The sequence below is a fragment of the Notamacropus eugenii genome, chromosome 5 (genome assembly GCF_028372415.1).
Source record: "Notamacropus eugenii isolate mMacEug1 chromosome 5, mMacEug1.pri_v2, whole genome shotgun sequence".
Lineage (NCBI taxonomy): Eukaryota > Metazoa > Chordata > Mammalia > Diprotodontia > Macropodidae > Notamacropus > Notamacropus eugenii.
In genome coordinates, this window is record NC_092876.1 from 406,569,746 (window position 1) to 406,587,503 (window position 17,758).

Consider the following 17,758-nt stretch of genomic DNA (forward strand, 5'->3'; position numbering starts at 1 on the left):
CAGGACGCAAAGAGTCTATACAAACAAAAATATTTATAGTAACACTTTACGTTGTAGCAAAAAAGTGAAAACAATAGCGCTGCTCATCAATTTACGAATGGCTAAACAAATTGTGACATATGAATGTGATGGAATAACTTTTGCATGGAATGGATAGAATCCCAAGCAAGATCGATTTAGAGACACCTGGGAACTATTACATGACCTGAAACAAAACAAAATGAGCAGAATCAGGTGAACCAAATTTATACACTGACCCTGGGCAAATCATTTATCTTCCCTGTGCTTCAGTTTCATCACCAGTAAAATGAGGGTGATATAGTCAATGGCCTCTAAGGTCCCTTTCAGGTCTAACTCCATGATCTTATCATCCTACAATAATGTAAATCCTTACATCTTGCAGTAAGACTATCAGGACTTCAGAAGACTAATGCAGAAACATATCACCAATTCCATGGCAGACAATGAACCAGAGGCACAGAAGAGTTATTCTGAGAGGGCTAATGGGTTTATAAAATCAGAAATTTAGAACTGGATTTTTTTGCCTTGCCATGCTTATTTGCTACAAGCGGGAAGGTTTCTGTTGAAGGCACTATGACAGGTTGGTGGATAGTGATGAAGAAAAAGAAAAAAAGAAGTGAGTATCAGTGGAAAAAAAATTTAATAACCCATAGAAAATTCAGAATGCAGCACAGACAAGCAAGGCAATTTTGTTATCACCATTTAAAATGTAATATATATCTTTAAAAAGTGAACTTCATATAACAGAAATTTAGTTTCACATGTAATCCTCTTTTCCATTCCTTTTTTATCCTACTATTCCCATTTGTTTGTCAGTTAATAAACATTTATTAAGGACCTATTATATGCCAGGCATTATATAAGTACTGGGGATATAAAGAAAGGCAAAAGACAGTCTTTGATATGAGCATTTGGGCATTTTCCCAGCCAGTTACTTGACTTTTGAGTTCTTTGTCAAGTGGAGGGTATTCTCTAGGGAACTGTAAGTTCTCAGTTCCTCTAAGGTGGCACAATCAAGGGAGATGGGTTTACCCCTCTCCTGGCCTGCACTCTGGTTTGGGAGCAATCACATGCTTTTCTGCCCAGGATCAGCGAATAGAGTTCCCTCTCCACAACTGCTTCCAGCTCCACCACACCAGTGCTCCTCCTCACCCTGGGGCTGCCACTTAGGGCTGAAATTCAGATCAGCTGCTTGATTCTCCCAGGGTCTTTTGGTGGAGGGCTCCAAAAATGGACGCTGCAGCTGCCTGGAGCTCACACTAATGGTGGAGACAATTTGCAAACAACTATATACCAACAAGCCGTAAGCAGGATAAATTGGAAATAAGCAACCGAGAATTAAGGCACTAGAATTAAGAGAGATCAGGAAAGGCTACTTATAGATGGTAGGATATCAATTGGGACCTGAAGGAAACTAGGGAAGCCAGAAGGCAGAGATAACAAAGGAAGGCAATTTCTGTTTGAGGAACAGCAAGGAAGCCAGTGTCCTTAAATCAAGGTGGGGTTCGGGGGAAGGAGATGTTAAGATTGATAGGAGAAGGGAGGGGACAGCTTATGAAAGACTTTGAATGCCAAACAGGATTTTATGCATGATCCTGGAGGTGAAAGGGTACCACTGGAGTAGGAGGTGACATCGGACCTGTGCATTAAGATTAATTTGACAGCTGAGTGAAGGATGGACTAGCATAGGGAGAAATTAACCAACAGGCTATTGCAATAATCCAGGTGAAAGGTGATGAGGGCTTGAATGAGAGTGGTGGCAGTATCAGAGGAGAGAAGAGGTGTATGTGAGAAATGTTATGAAGGTAAAATTGGCAGGTCTTGACAGCAAGTTGCATGTAGGGCAGGGTGGTTGCTAGGTTGTGAGGCTGGGAAACTAGGAGGATAGTAGTACAATAATAGGATACTATATAATAATAGTAGGACATAAAATAGGAAAGGTAGGAAGAAGAAAAGATTTGGGAAAAAATAATTCAGTTTTGGAAATGATGAATCTAAGACGTTAAGAGGACATTCAATTTTAGAAGTCCAACAGACATTTGTAGGTGTCAGACCAGGGGTTGGCAGTACAGTTACAGCTGGCTAAGTAAATTTGAGAATCATCAGCAGAAAAGAAAATTGAACCCATGGGAGGTGATGAGGTCATCAAGTGAAATGGTATAAAGGAGGACAAAGGGAGAAGAGGGAATTTTCTGAGAATACCCTCAATTTTTCAGTAAAATACGAGACAAGGTTTTCAGTTGAGTAGGTGAAGCCATGGGAAGCTTGGGGAGAGATGAAAAGGTTTGGAAGATTAGTTGTTGAAGTGAGACAATGCATTAATTAGGGAGGTGTAAAAGGGCTATCATGCAGCAGCGAGGGCCCAGTGGAAATAGTATAATATAAAACTGTAGTAGACTCATTCAGCATAGTCTCATGATTTTCTACAGCTTCATTCAGCAAAAGCAGCAGATGGAGGCCAGGAGAGGAGAGGTGATCCAAGACTAAGGCTTTGCAAGGCAAGACTGGTGATATAGGGCAGAGCCAAAGTGGCAGAGCAGAAGGACGGACCTGCTATAGCTCTCTCTCCAAAGCCCATAAAATACCTGTAAACAAATTCTAGAGCAGCAGAAGCCACAAAACAACACAGTGAAAGAGATTTCCAGCCCAAGGCAGCCTGGAAGGCTGACAGGAAAGGTCTATAGCACTTGGCTCAGAGCAGAGCGCAGCCCATGGAACACAGCCCAGCCTTGACCAGGCAACATGGCAGAGATAGGACTGGAGCAGACTTCAGGGTAGCACCTGTGGTAGCACCCTATTCCTCAACCCACAAACGCCAGAGACAGCTTCAAAGGTCATTGAGAAAGTTCTTTCACCTGAGTAAGAAGGGAGCAGGGTCCTGTCCTAGCCTAGGCTCCAGGCAGCTGCAGCATCCATTTTTGGAGCCCTCCACCAAAAGACCCTGGGGGAATCAAGCAGCTGATCTGAATTTCAGCCCTGAGTGGCAGCCCCAGGGTGAGGAGGAGCACTGGTGTGGTGGAGCTGGAGGCAGTTGTGGAGAGGGAACTCTATTCGCTGATCCTGGGCAGAAAAGCATGTGATTGCTCCCAAACCAGAGTGCAGGCCAGGAGAGGGGTAAACCCATCTCCCTTGATTGTGCCACCTTAGAGGAACTGAGAACTTACAGTTCCCTAGAGAATACCCTCCACTTGACAAAGGACTCAAAAGTCAAGTAACTGGCTGGGAAAATGACCAAAAAAGGGGAAAAAAATAAAACAATAAAAGGTTGCCTTCTTGATGAACAGGTATTTTCCTCCATCCTTTTGGATGAGGAAGAACAAAGCATACCATTAGAGGAAGACATCAAAGTCAACCTTTCTTCATCCAAAATCTCCAAAATAAATTTTCAATGGTCTCAGGCCATGGAAGAGTTCAAAAAGGACTCTGAAAATCAAGTAAGAAAGGTGGAGGAAAAATTGGGAAGAAAAATGAGAGTGATACAAGAAAATCATGAAAAGTAAGTCAACAGCTCTGAAGAAACAGACTGCTGAAGAAAATAACACCTTTAAAAATAGACTAACCCAAATGCAACAGAGGTCCAAAAAGCCAATGAGGAAAAGAATGCTTTAAAAAGGAGAATTAGCCAAATGGAAAAAGAGGTTCAAAAGCTCACTGAAGAAAATAGTTTTTTAAAAATTAGAATGGAGCAGATGAAGGCTAATGACTTTATGAGAAACTAAGAAACTACAAAACAAAACCAAAAGAATGAAAAAATAGAAGATAATGTGAAACATCTCACTGAAAAAATAACTGACCTGGAAAATAGATCCAGGAGAGACAATTTAAAAATTATGAGGCTACCTGAAAGCCATGATCAAAAAAAAGAACTTAGACATCATCTTTCATGAAATTATCAAGGAAAACTGTCCTGATATTCTAGAACCAGAGAGTAAAATAAATATTGAAAGAATCCACTGATCACCTCCTGAAAGAGATCCAAAAAGAAAAACTCCTAGGAATATTGTAGCCAGATTCCAGAATTCCCAGGTCAAGGAGAAAATATTTCAAGCAGCCAGAAAGAAACAATTGCAGTACTGTGGAAATACAATCAGGATAACACAAGATCTAGCAGCTTCTACATTAAGGGATAGAAGGGCTTGGAATATGATATTCCAGAAGTCAAAGGAACTAGGATTAAAACCAAGAATCACCTACTCAGCAAAACTAAGTATAATACTTCAGGTGAAAAAAATGATCACTCAATGAAATAGAGGACTTTCAAGTATTCATGATGAAAAGACCAGAGCTGAAAAGAAAATCTGACTTTCAAACGCAAGAATCAAGAGAGGCATGAAAAGGTAAACAGGAAAGAGAAATCATAAGGGACTTACTGAAGTTCAACTGTTTACATTCCTACATGGAAAGACAATATTTGTAACTCTTGAGACTTTTGTCAGTATTTGGGTAGTTGAAGGGATTACACATATGTAGACAGAGGGCACAGGGTGAGTTGAATAGGAAGGGATAATATCTAAACTAATAAAATTAAGAGGTGAGAGAGGAATATATTGGGAAGAGAAAGGGAGAAATGGAATGGGTCAAATTGTGTCTCATAAAAGAGGCAAGAAAAAGCTTTTTCAATGGAAGGGGAAAGGGGGGAGGTGATGGGGAAAGTGAAGCTTACTGTCAGCACATTTGGCTTAAGGAGGGAATAATATGCACATTCAATTTGGTATGAAAATCTATCTTACACTACAGGAAAGTAAGGAAAAATGGGATAAATAAACTGTGAGGGGGATGACAAAAGGGAGAGCAAATGGGAGGAGGAAGTAATTAGAAGTAAAAACTTTTGAGGAAAGACAAGGACAAAAGAGAGAATAGAATAAATGGGGGACAGGATAGGATGGAGGGAAACAGAGTTAATCTTTCACAACATGACTATTATGGAAATCTTTTGCATAATTACACATGTATAACCTTTATTGAATTACATGCCTTCACAGTGGGGATGTGTGGGGAGGAAGGAAGGGAGAAAAGTTGGAAATCAAAGATTTAGGAACGAATGTTGAAAATTGTTTTTCCATGCAAATAAGAAATTTGCATGGAAAATAAGAAATACAGGTAATGGGGTATAGAAATCTATCTTGCCCTACAAGAAAAGAGAGAAGATGGGGATAAAGGAAGGGAAGGGTGTGATAGAAGAGAGGGTAGATTGGGGGAGGGGGTAATCAGAATGTACGGTGTCTTGGGGCAGGGGAAGGGGATAGATGGGGAGAAAATTTGGAACACAAAATCTTGTGGAAATGGATGTTGAAAACTAAAAATAATTAATTAAAAAAAGAGACTGGTGATACAATAAGTGGACAAGAGACTTAACAGAAGAAGACAATACAGGGTTGAAATGGCTCACTACAGAGTCAAGACAGGGAAGGCTCAAAAGTATATAACTAGTGTAGTGGTGATGACTTGGGAAAGATCTACGAGACTGAGAGACTGGAAATCATGATGTGAATGAAGGATAGGGTCTGTGGTTACAAAGCAGAGGGAAAGAAAGAATAAAAATAGATCATGATCCAATAAAAGAATTTCAAAATTTATGAATATGTAAATGGTATATATGTGGGTGATGACAAAATTAAAAGCATAACCATATTTATGTGTGACTGAGATAGGGTGGAGAATAGATCATATGAGAAAGTTAATCTGTAAGGTTGGGGTGTTTGCGAGAGTATCAATATGTATGTTAAAAGTCTCCTAATATGAAAGAAGAATTTGAAAAACAGAAAGACTGTTAGCCATGTACTGAACTCATTAAGGGAAGAAAGGGAATGCCCTAGAAGTTGGTAGATAAGAGCCACCAAGATTTTGATAGATATGGATTGAGTGAATCTCAAAGGGGAGAAAAGATTAGTAAGTGATGGTGAAAGAGGGAGAACCTGCAAGTGGCAATGAGGAGCAAGAAGTACTTCAATTCCCTCACCTTGACTAGCGAGTAGGGGGAAGACAGGAAAGTTATGTCATCAGGAGGGAGGAACAGGCATTTCAGAAAGCACAATAAAAGAGTGGGTAACTTCAGAGTGGGACATTGAGGGAGGGAGATTGAAGAGAATGGCAATTTATTGGCTTTGATCATGGGTGATAAGAGAACAAGGTTTGAATGACTTCAGCTGGGGTTTCAGAGTGACCAGGATGGTGAGGAGGACATAGCCAAGAAGGAATCTTGTCAATCACAGAGGAATGTGTTCAGGTAGGCTTTCACTATCCACAGGGGTTTGGTCTCAGGGTGCTGGCAGCTGAAGCAATAGAGTTACTCTTCTTTCCTCAAGGCAGGAGGTCAGGTTGAAGACTTTAAGGAATGGCCTTTCTCTTCTTTTCTGGAAAGAAAGAGTCTGGTGCTCAGTGTGATGGTGTTTTTCCTTCTCCCAAACAAGGCAGATCACACAGACCTGGCATGATGGAATAGCGTAATCTCCCCTTACTTACAAAACTTTGTTGATGCTTGTTAAGTATGTGAAAGTACTATTGAATCTATTCCCCCTAATTCTCATTTGCACTTTCAGTCCCCACAGAGACTACTCCATCGGGTCCCCTCCAAGGAACTAAACTTGAGTTCCTAGTGATCAACACATAACTTTGTTACTCACATTATTTCTTGCATTGTTTCATCATGCATCTGTTCTATCTTATTGCAGACGGTTTACTTGATCGACTGACACTCAGACTGAGGCAGACTGCCTTCACACCTTCCACAGTTACCAGCATAACTTCAGTGTCATGAGGCCTAGAACATTTAGGCCTCTGACACACGAGAATACAGGGCATCTTCATTCATATCAGTCTTTCCTGGTTGATGGTATCATAGAACTCTTAGCTAGCTACCCATCCCTGGAAGGCAGCATCCAACTAGGTAATGGTCAAAATATAGGTACTAGATTATTAACTGTCCATACTTGAAAATTACCTCCAAACACATGGCTTTTGAATTTCTCAGTGATGACACACTTCAAAGCCAATAAATGCAGTTTGTGTAAAGCTTACAAAGTCCATTAAGTTCTCTTACTGGAGAATGCAACAGGTTTTTTGGTGCCAAACTGATTCTAAGGCTTCCAAGCTAGCATCAGTATGTAGCATAAAAAAATTTGCTCAGGCCTGCCTAAATCAACTTGCATGAGTAAGTTAACCAAATCTTTAAAGGCACATTTCCCATACCAATGTCCTCCAAATGGTTCCTGTGGATTTACGCCAAGCTGACCTTTCTTATCCTTATGCTTTTCTAACTGAACTTACCTAACGATGCAGTGACACTGAGGCCTAAATCAAAGCAGGATCCCCAATATGTAACTGTGACCTGTCAAGGACTGTATAAGGAGAAGGAGACAGAGACAAGCTGAGGACAGCATAAGAAGTCTCAGACAGAGGCTAGGAATTAAGGCAATGGGTGGGGTCTAGGACCAGTCACCCACCCAGAACTACAGTGGCATCAGCATCCAGACTACAGAGAAGACAGCACCAAACAGGGCCTGCCTCTTCAACACAGATACAGTGACAGACAGCAAAGCTTGAGTCTGGCACAAGGTAGAGGAAGAGGAAGAGAAAATAATTACCTTGCCACAATTACTCCAAGAATTGTTGGAAGAAATTAAGAATAAAACTGAAATTGTAATTCAAATAAAAGCTTGGGCAGGGGAGGAGGGGGGAACTGAAAAGAAGATGAGTAACTTAGAACAGAGGGTGGAAAATCTCATTCTGGTAATGGACTCCCTGAGAAACTAAATGGAGCAAAAAGAACTCGATGATTCTATGAGACAACAATAAATATTAGGGCAATGTCAGAAGACTGAAAAAAAAAGATGTAAAGTATCTGCTATCAGAAAGAAGTGACCTGGAAAATGTGTTGAGAAGAAAATATAAGAATCAGACTCCCTGAAAACCATGACTCTCTCAAGGGAAAAAAATCCCAAACTTAGGCATTGTATTTCAAGAAGTCGCTAAATAAGGTTACCTAGAGGCAGTCAAGATGACAGAGTGAAAGTAGCATTGCTTTCCCAGCTCACCCAACAACCTCTACAACAATCTAGAAAATGTGCCAGACCAAATTCTGATCAGGAAAATGAAGAAAAAGTCATAGCAAATTATTTTTCCAGCCCAGTGCAGCTTAGGAAGAAAGACAGACAGGTCTGTGGACACTGCGGTGGGAGCTAGCCAGAAGCACAGAACAGAGGCAGTGAGGGGCGGGGGAGGGGGGATCATTCTGGAAGCTAAAGATGGTAAAGGGGGCTGAGACTGAACATCAGAGTTGAAAGCACTGTGGCAGAAAGAGCTCCCAAGAACTCCAAAACCAGTGCTGTGAAGAGGAACAAGCCTACTAACTATCCAGTTCTAGGGTAGAGAGGAATGGCTGTTAGCAAGAGGGGCCTTCACTGTGTATGTAACAAGGAACAAGTCCTCAAGACTGAGCTGTGTGGCTCTGAGCCCAAGAGCAGAAGAGGGGCTCAATTTTAACATTTAGCCCCACATAAAAGTCTTCAGTGAATAATTGGGGCAGGAAACTAAGACCAAATGGGAGCTAAGCAGTTCAGTCTCTCTGAATCTACACAACTTCCCAGTGGGCTAACAGCAACTGAGTCCAGTAGTGCTCTAGTGCAGTTTGACAACACACAATCCAACAGACTCAAACTCAAATCAGAAGCTTTCCAAAATCATACCAAAATGGCTCTGAACATACCTTTACCGAGATCACACCACCCTGGAAGCAACCAAAGCTTGCAGACCCCAAGACTGTGCTATGAAAACAGCAGAAATACACAAAAAGAGAGAAGCTCAAGCCAGACATTATTCCACCACCCAGAAGCAGGCAAAGCCCAACTTTAACTTAAAGTCCAAAATCAAGAAATAGGGTGGAAGACTGAACAAACAAAAATTAAAAAAAAAAAACAAAAACCTGACTGTAAAGAACTATTACAGTGATAGGGAAAGCATTTAGGTGGTGCAGTGGATACAGTACTAAGCTAATCTTCCTGAGTTCAAATATGACCTAGCTATGTGACCTTGGGTAAGTCATTTAATCTTATTTTCCTCAGTTTCCTCATCTGTAAAATAATCTGGAGAAGGAAATGGTAAACCACTCCAGCATTTTTACCAAGAAAACCCCAAATGGGGTCATGAAAAGTCAGATATGACTGAAAAATGATTGAACAACAAATGATGATAGGGAAGCTCAAGATACAAACACAAAAGACAATAATTTGAAAATATCTACAAGTAAACCCTCAAAGAAGAAAGCAGATTGGACACACACCCAACAAGAATTTTAACAAAGTTAAAGCAATTAAAAACAAATCAAAAAATTATCTTAAAAACCAAATGAAAGTAGAAGAGGAAAATAATGAGAGCTATACAAAAAAGTTATGAAAAGAGAATTATAAGTTTTCTAAAAGAGGTACGAAAACCTTACTGATGATAACTCCTTAAAACTTACAATTGGCCAAATGAAAGTTAATGACTTCATGATTCATCAAGAAATAACAAAACAAAGTCAAAACACTTAAAAAATTAGAAGAAATGTGAAATATCTCATAGGAAAAAAATTTATCTAGGAGGTATCTCTTAAGGAGAGATAATTTAAGAATCATTGGACTACTTGAAAGTCATGAACAAAAAAGGTCTTAGATATTACATTTCAAAAAAAAATTATAAAGGAAAACTGCCCAGATATCTTAGAACCAGAGGATGAAATACAAATCAAAATAATGCACTGGTTAATGCCTAAAAGAAAGACAAAATGAAAACTCCCAGGAATAGTATAACCAAATTCCAAAACTTTTAAGTAAAAGAAAACACTGCAAAAACAATAGGAAAGAAAGAATCCAGGTACAGTGAAACCACAGTCAAGATCACACAAAATTTAGCAGTCTCCATTTTAAAGAAACAGAAGACTTGGAATATAATATTCTGGAAAGTCAAGGATCTAGGATTACAGCCAAGATTAACCTATTCAGTGCTTGCTTTGGCAGCACATATACTAAAATTGGAACGATACAGAGAAGATTAGCATGGCCCATGCACAAGGATGACATGCAAATTCGTGAAGCATTCCATATTTTTTCTATTGATATTGACTCTGAAGTCATTTACTGATCTGAGATTGTGTTTGTTCATAATAAAAGTGAAGTGAATCTCAAAAAAAAAAAAAAGATTACCCTATTCAGCAAAACTGAGATTAATCCTACAGTGAAAAATGAACATTTAATGAAATAGAGAACTTTCCAAGATTCCAGATGAAAAGACCAGAGTTGAACAGAAAATCTTGACAATCAAACACAATTCTCAAGAGAAGCATAAAAAGGTAAACATAAGGGAGAAATCATAAGATTTATTAAATAAGGCTAAACTGTTTATATTTTTACATAGGGAAAAGACACACATACCCCCTCAGAATGTAATCATCATTCTTAGAAGGAATCTAATTAGAGGGCCTGGGTGTGATTCTATTATGTTGGAATGATCTCAAAAGAATAATGGAAAGGTGGGAAGGAAGAATGTACTGGGAGAGAAGAAGGGAGAAGAATGGGGGAAATTACTTCATATAAATGGAAGGCGCAAGGAAGAGTTTATCCAGGGTGGGGAACCCATGGCCTTGAGGCTACATGTGGCCTTCTACATTGTGGTCTTTTGACTGAGTCCAAGTTTTACAGAACAAATCCTTTTATTAAGGATTGTTCTGTGAAGTTTGGATTCAGTCAAAGGGCCACATTTGAGGAACAAGAGGGCCTAGAGGTCATAGGGTCCCCACCCCTGGATAAACTTTATACAATGGAGGGAGCAAGCAGTGAGTTGGGGTGGGGGGCAACACTTGAACCTTATTCTCATCTACATTGATTCAAGGAGGGAAGAATAAATACATACACATAATTGAGTACAGAAACTCATCTTACCCAACAGGGAAGTAGGAGGGGAAAGGGTTAAGAGAAGGTAGGGGCACAGCATAAGAGGGGAGGCAATGGTCAGAAGCAAAACAAATTCTTGAGGAGGGGACAGGGTAAAAAAGAGAAGGATATGTATATAAAAATAGGATCAAGGGAAAAATGAAGTTAGCATTCATAACTGTGAATGTGAGTGGGATATAAACTCATCCATAATAGAGGCTAATAGAACTAATTAGAAATCAGAATTCAACAATATATTGTTTATAAGAAATACAAGAAATGGAAAGATATTCAAAGAGTTAAAAATAAGAGAACAGTAGAATCTATTATTTGTTTCAGGTGTGTCCTACTCTCTGTGACCCCATTTGGGGTTTTCTTAGCAAAAACACTGGAGTAGTTTGCCTTTTCCTTCTCCAACTCATTTTACAGATGATTATGCTTCTACTTAAACAAAAAAGGCAAGGATGACAATCATGTGAGACAAAACAAAAGAAAAAATAGACCTAATTATAAAAGATACCATAGACAATGAATTAATGTCAAGACTGAACATAAATGCACCAAAGGGCACACCATTAATCAACATGAATTTGTTAAGCACCTCTACGTACCTGGAATTATCCTGGGGGGTAGGTGCTGGGATAAAGACAAAAGCTGAACATTCTCTTGAAAGATACATATGTATGTATACATACATACATATGTATGTATGACAGGGGGACCACAAGTAAATGGGGGGAATTAGCAACGGAAGGCACTCATTTAGAGTACTTGAACTGTCCTGAAGGAGATTAGGGATTCTAAGAGTCTGAGGTGAGGAGGGAGGGCATTCTAGGTGTGAAGGACAGCAAGTGCAAAGATATGGACTTCAGAACAGAAGAGCTGGGTAAGAAGTACAGTGAGAAGGCCAGTTTGATTGGAAAAGTACTTTGAGGGGCTTCCTTGTTAAGATCCATTATGATCAAGGACTGGATGGGGATATGGTGAGGCAGGAATTAACTCTACCAGTTGATGTAATTATTATTCTCTACATTATTGTTTATGCTGTTTCTCAATTTTACATCTCAACTAAATTTTCTTGCTATTAGTCTGGTTTGTCTAACTGGCTTAATAAAAGAATGCTGTAATGCATCGGGGCTTGGGCACTGATTTTTATAACTTGTTACCTGACAGAGCCACACTGAACCGTGGAAAAGTAGCTAGTAGATCCTAAGTCAGAGATCTCAGAGACTTCAGGAGTCAGCTATTGCATTTCTGTCAACAGTATCATTCTCGTGGCATAGTGGCTTGCATAAAGCATAATAAGCAGTTATTGATTTGAACTTGTGGTATAACTATAAAGCCCAGTGGGGCCTCTTTTTAACAGGCATACTAAAAGTCAGGGTTGGATTTCAAGGTATTCATCTCAAGAGATCATATATGTATCACTACAACGTAGTCACTGCTAAAACATTTTTCCAACTACCATCAGAGCCAGGTTATAAGCCACATGGAAAAAAAACCCCAACACATTTATTCAGTTACACCTCATTTCTGATATGAAACAATATTACCAAATGCCATTACCTACCTTATTCACCAGCTCCAAGGTAATTACTAAGAAAAGGACAACACTCATTTTGATGAGTAAGGTCCAATGTTTGCTTAACAGTCACGTTATTTAATATTGCTTATAGTTTTCAAAGCTGGTTAAAGTCAGAAGAATGTTAATCACAACTTAATGATGATGAAAAGATAAAATTTGTATCACTAACTAGTTTATTAGCATACCTCCTAAAATCACTCTGGATATTGTAAAATCAGAAATTTAAATGCTTATAAAAGTTTTGTGGGAATCTTATGAAATTAAGAGTAAATTTTAAATAATTTTTGTCAACTAACATACTTAGATAAAATTATTAAACACTTGATAGATCTCAGAACATACTTTCATTGCCAAGCTGTCTCCAAGGGAAGCAATATTCTCAGATTTTTTATCCAAGCATGCTTGCAGGCAATCCTTTTCTTTAGCCAAATCATTGAGTGTTGCACCAAGAAGGTTGACTTCTTCTCGCTGGGCAATACTTTGCCTTGTAAAATTATCTAGACATGCAACCACAAAGGTGTCGTTTTTAATCAAATTAAATTTTTCAAGGAGGCTCTAATATTCTTTGTAATGAGTGCTCTTTTATTTGAAACCAGATTAATAAAAATTGTCCAAATAATAATTAGTTTTTACCTCTGCGAATAGCATGAACAGCCATGAATTTTAAATAGTTCAAATATTTAAAGCATAGTTAACAATCTGAAATAGAATGTGTGTACAAAGTTGAAAACTATATTAAACTTTCACTAAAGTTCTACTCCGATAATTTATCACTGTGTGGAGGTGACTGTGGGTTCTTTCACATATATAGTAGGGACTCACAAGGTGGCAAGGCTTATGAGGATCCACTAATGGACCAAAATTCAAATGGCCCTATAAAGTACCAAGAGACTCATCCACTTTAAAACTGTCTGTAATATGCTGAGATATTTTTCTGTAGAAATACATGGAACCACCTACTTATGTTATTGGAAGAAGCATCCAGATAGATGAAACTATTGATCTTTTAAAGTGTTAAAGTAACTACAATTAAACTGCCTTCTTGATTCACACAGAAATCATCATTAGGGAACAAATGTCTATATATTTTCAGATATTTTCCCTAATGATCAAACTTAAAGCAAAAACACAGGAGGAAAAAAGTCTACCCACACAACAAATTATTCAAATATCAACTTCCTAGAAAGTCCCAATGTGTTGTTTAAGTGTTCCACGAAGTCCAATTCTAATTTGATCAATAAAAATTTATTAAGCACCTACTACATGCTAGGCACTGTGCTAAGTGCTGAGGATACAAAAAGTGGCAAGAAATTTATAATCTAATGTGGGATACAACAAATATATACAAAGCAAGCTATATACAGGATAAATAGGAAATAACTGGCAGAGGAAAGGCAATGGAATTAAGAGGGACTGGAGAAGACTTCCTGTGGAAGGTGAGATTTTAGCTGGGAATTAAATGAACCCAGGGAGGGCAGTGGTAGAAGCAGAAGGGGTCAAGTGTTACAGGCCTCAGGGATATTCGGAAAAAATGTATGGGTCAAGAGATGGAGTGTCTTGTTCATGCAAACAATCAGGAGGTCAGGGTCGCTGGATCAAAGAGTATTTGTCAGTGCATAAGGTGTAACGAGACTGGAAAGGTAGGAAGGGTCTAAGCTATGAAGGACTTTGAATACCAGAGCATTTTGTATTTAATCCTGGAGGCAACAGTGAGTCACCAGAGTTTATTGAGCATGGGGGTGATGTGATCAGACCTGGGATGGGATGGGAGTCATTTTAGTGACTGGCTGGAGGATATAATAGAGTGGGGAAAGACTTGAGAAAGGCAGACCCACCAGCATGCTACTGCAACAATCCAGGTGTGAGGTGATGAGGGCATGCACCAGAGTGGTAACAGTGTCAAAGGAAGGAAGGGGGTGTATTGGAGAGAAGTTATAAAGGTGAAATCAAAAAGCCTTAGCAATAGATTGGATATGGGCAGGGTAACAGATAGTGAGGAATTCAAGACAACTCATAGATTGGCAGACTGAGGGACAGGGAGGATGGTGTTGTCAGACATCATGATAAAGTCAAGTTTCAGTGTGTCTGACTGTGGCTGATCAGATCAATACAAACTTGTAATGCTCTACCACAGACTGGGCACAGATAGTCTGTATGAACATTTGGGTGGACATTCTAAATTTATACATACTGTGTTTCCTTTGTGAGGTCTCAATTCCTCTTTACTCACAGAGCACAGCACCTTCTCTGATGTGGAAACACCATGCTGGGCGGTCCTGTGCCAGTCTCTCGTGTCACACAATCAATTCCAAAGTTCTTGAGACAGACCTTGAGAGTGCCATCGTATCACTTCTTCTGACCACCGTGTCCTGTTCTCCATAAAATAGTCTTTTTGGCAAGTGTATGTTTTGCATTTAAACAAATTCAATTGTCCTCTATAGTTATAGAGAAGGTGTGTGTGTGTATGCCTGGGAGGGAGGGCTGGCAATTTAGGAGGAAAGATAGCGAGTTCTGTTTTAGACACTGAATTTAAGATGTCTGCAGGACATCCAATTCCAGATGTCTGAAAGGCAGCTTGAGATAAAAGATTGTAGGTCAGCAGAAAGATGGAAGCAGGAAAGGTAGATTTGATGATTATTAGCATAGAGGTGATAATTAAACCCATGACAGCTGATGAAATCACCCAGTGAAGTAACATAGAAGAGGAAGAGAAGAGGGCCCAGGACAGAACCCTGAGGGACATCTGCAGTTAGAGGGCATGATCTGGAAGATGATCCAGCAAAGGAGGCCAGAGAAGGAGCATTCAGATAGGTAAAGGAAGGATTGAAAATAAGTATGGATAAGAGTTGGGATGACAAAACTCCCCTAATATATAGTTGCCCCTAAAAAGTTGTAATTCTTTTTGTTTGTTTTTAGCTTTCCAAATAAATCCTTCTGTACCAGATCTCAGAGAGGTCCAAGACCAAGGACTATCCAAAGAACCCTTGGTACAATGGCTAAATATTACAGAAGCCATCCAGTGCTAGGGAAAACAGAGATAACACCACATTCAAATTCACTATGACTTTCAAAGGTGCTCTACAAGTAGCAGTTTTGTGCCTATATAGTGCATTCTGCTCACTAATGTCATTGGTCTAATCATTATAATCAGCAAAGCAGAACTGAAGCAGCTCCAAAGAGACACAAGATGTGTAAATTTAGAGAATCCATCCTAAATGTTCACATGGACTATGTTTGCCCAATATGTAGCAGAGCATTCTGAGCTCTTATTGGTTTGATCAGCTGCAGTCAGATGGTCCTTAACTTGACTAGTGATGGCATTTTGGTCTTCTTCAAGCACAAAGGACAACGACCAACCAATCAACCAACCATCACTTCAGGAGAGGATCATGACCTTCAAATAAGAGCTATGTGAAAGCTACCTTTCACAGCTATGCCCTTTGTTAATTCTAATACCTGGGATCCTCCTTTTACATGGAATCAAATGAGGTTGAAGAGAACAGAAAAAGTGCTGTCCTTCCCCATTCTCTGAATGCCCACAACTCGGTGGGTTCACACACAGGCTGCAGGACTAACAAGAGTTGCCTGCCCTCACATTCTCCACTCTCCACCAGCAGCTCCTTTGGCTTCAACAATCTCCTCATGACCTTGCCCCAAGATGCACTGATCACCTGAGATCTTATCACCATGAAAATGAACTTGGGTTTTGATACTTAACAGCATTAAACTACTCTCAAAGGCTTCCTTTTTAGTGGGCTCATAGCCTTTCTGGTAGCTCCATTCTCCACTAGCAGCTCAGCTTGGCGTCTACTCTGGTGCACAACATGCCCTCATACCAGGTACCTCCTAGCACCCCCCACTTTATCTTCCTTTTGTTTGTTGTCTCCCCCATTTGATTGTGAACTTAATGGAAAGGACTATGTCTTTTCCTTATGTGCACTTAGCACAATGCTTGGCACATAGTAGGCACTTAAGAAATGTTTATTAAATTGAATTCAAGTGAGCCCTACTTCTCAGAGCAATCTCAAATTCAAGGTTCCCAGAGGAAATATGGGGGGGGAACCCTACATTTCTGCTGTGAATATTAAAATCCTCTCTTAAAAACTAAAATTTGCCTTGTTCTGGGGGAAAAAATGCATATGTGGTGATGCACATTAGGCTCCCATTAAATCTACATTTTAAACCAGTAAAACAAATTTGACTCATAGAGTCAGATCTGTCACCAATACTGAGAATACCCCAGCTGAGGCAGACATCAAATATTGCTTGAGAAGCAGAAACAGATGCCTGACCAAGATCATTTAACTCTGATTCCAAGCCTTTCACTTAGTCATTAAATCTACATAGGGAAATTTCAAGGGAGTCATTAAGAATGAAGATATTTTTGGTGACGGTAACAAATTAATGGATTTCTAAACAAGATAAGCCAACCTCCTTCTTCTTCATATACTGTCTAACTATACCCACTGTTTTCTAACCCAGCATTTTAAGATCCAAAATTCCAAAAGGAAGACCTGGAGAAGAGGGTAAGTGGAACAGAGTGGAAGGTAATTTTTTTAATAGCTCACTTGGTGGTAATAATGTCTGCAAGATGAAAAAGCAAACAATATTCTGTCATTAATATCTCTCTCTTCATGATGACTGACATAGAGAAAAATTCCAATTTTCAAACCTGCAGATAATTTACTATATTCTTCAGTCAGATATGAGGTATCTTGTAGCCACAGTCAAGATGTTATCTTTTACATAAATTATGCAAGCTTGGAAAAGTCATAGAGACTCTCTGGGGCTCAGTTCTCTCATCTTAAAAAGAGCAGAGTTGTAGTAGATAATTTCTTAAGTTCCTTGCAATTTTTTCATGCTATGACTCTAATTAGTATAAAGTCAATGTGCTACCAAACAGACATGAGACATGATTTTTTTTTCTGGTAAGATAAATGGGAGAACTATAAATTGAAATGTCTTTTTCAAGTCAACTGTGTGTGCACTCCAATCAGAATTTATACATATCCACTAAGTATCTTTTGTTAATATTTATGTCACAGAATTTTACCAGTTAATGTATATAAATTAAATTTATTCAATAGTTTTAAAATTGTAGGAGACACTTCCCCTAAGATTTCATCAGTCCAAGATTACCCAATGAGAAATGAACAGACAGAAAACCTTTCAGTGATTTATATACATTTATGATACCCAAAACACCTCTTACGCTGTATAGGAAGAGTAATTTTATTCCTATTACTTT

At 39.1% G+C, this 17,758-nt stretch overlaps 1 protein-coding gene and 1 non-coding gene across 10 annotated transcripts in view; one reads left to right on the forward strand and one right to left on the reverse strand.

Annotated features, from left to right (window-relative positions):
* TSGA10 (testis specific 10) overlaps positions 1–17,758 on the reverse strand; it is a 144,888-nt gene that overhangs the window by 41,418 nt on the left and 85,712 nt on the right. For all 9 annotated transcript variants that reach the window (XR_011968158.1, XR_011968157.1, XM_072614641.1 and 6 more), the window contains exon 11: positions 12,853–13,007. Coding sequence is in view for 7 of the 9 variants with exons in the window: in XM_072614641.1 (XP_072470742.1) it covers positions 12,853–13,007 (155 nt within the window). In the remaining 2 variants the exon portion in view is untranslated. The remainder of the gene's footprint in view (positions 1–12,852; positions 13,008–17,758) is intronic.
* On the forward strand, positions 9,998–10,104 carry LOC140509454 (U6 spliceosomal RNA). Its single transcript, XR_011968767.1, has one exon. It is a non-coding gene; the product is annotated as a U6 spliceosomal RNA (small nuclear RNA).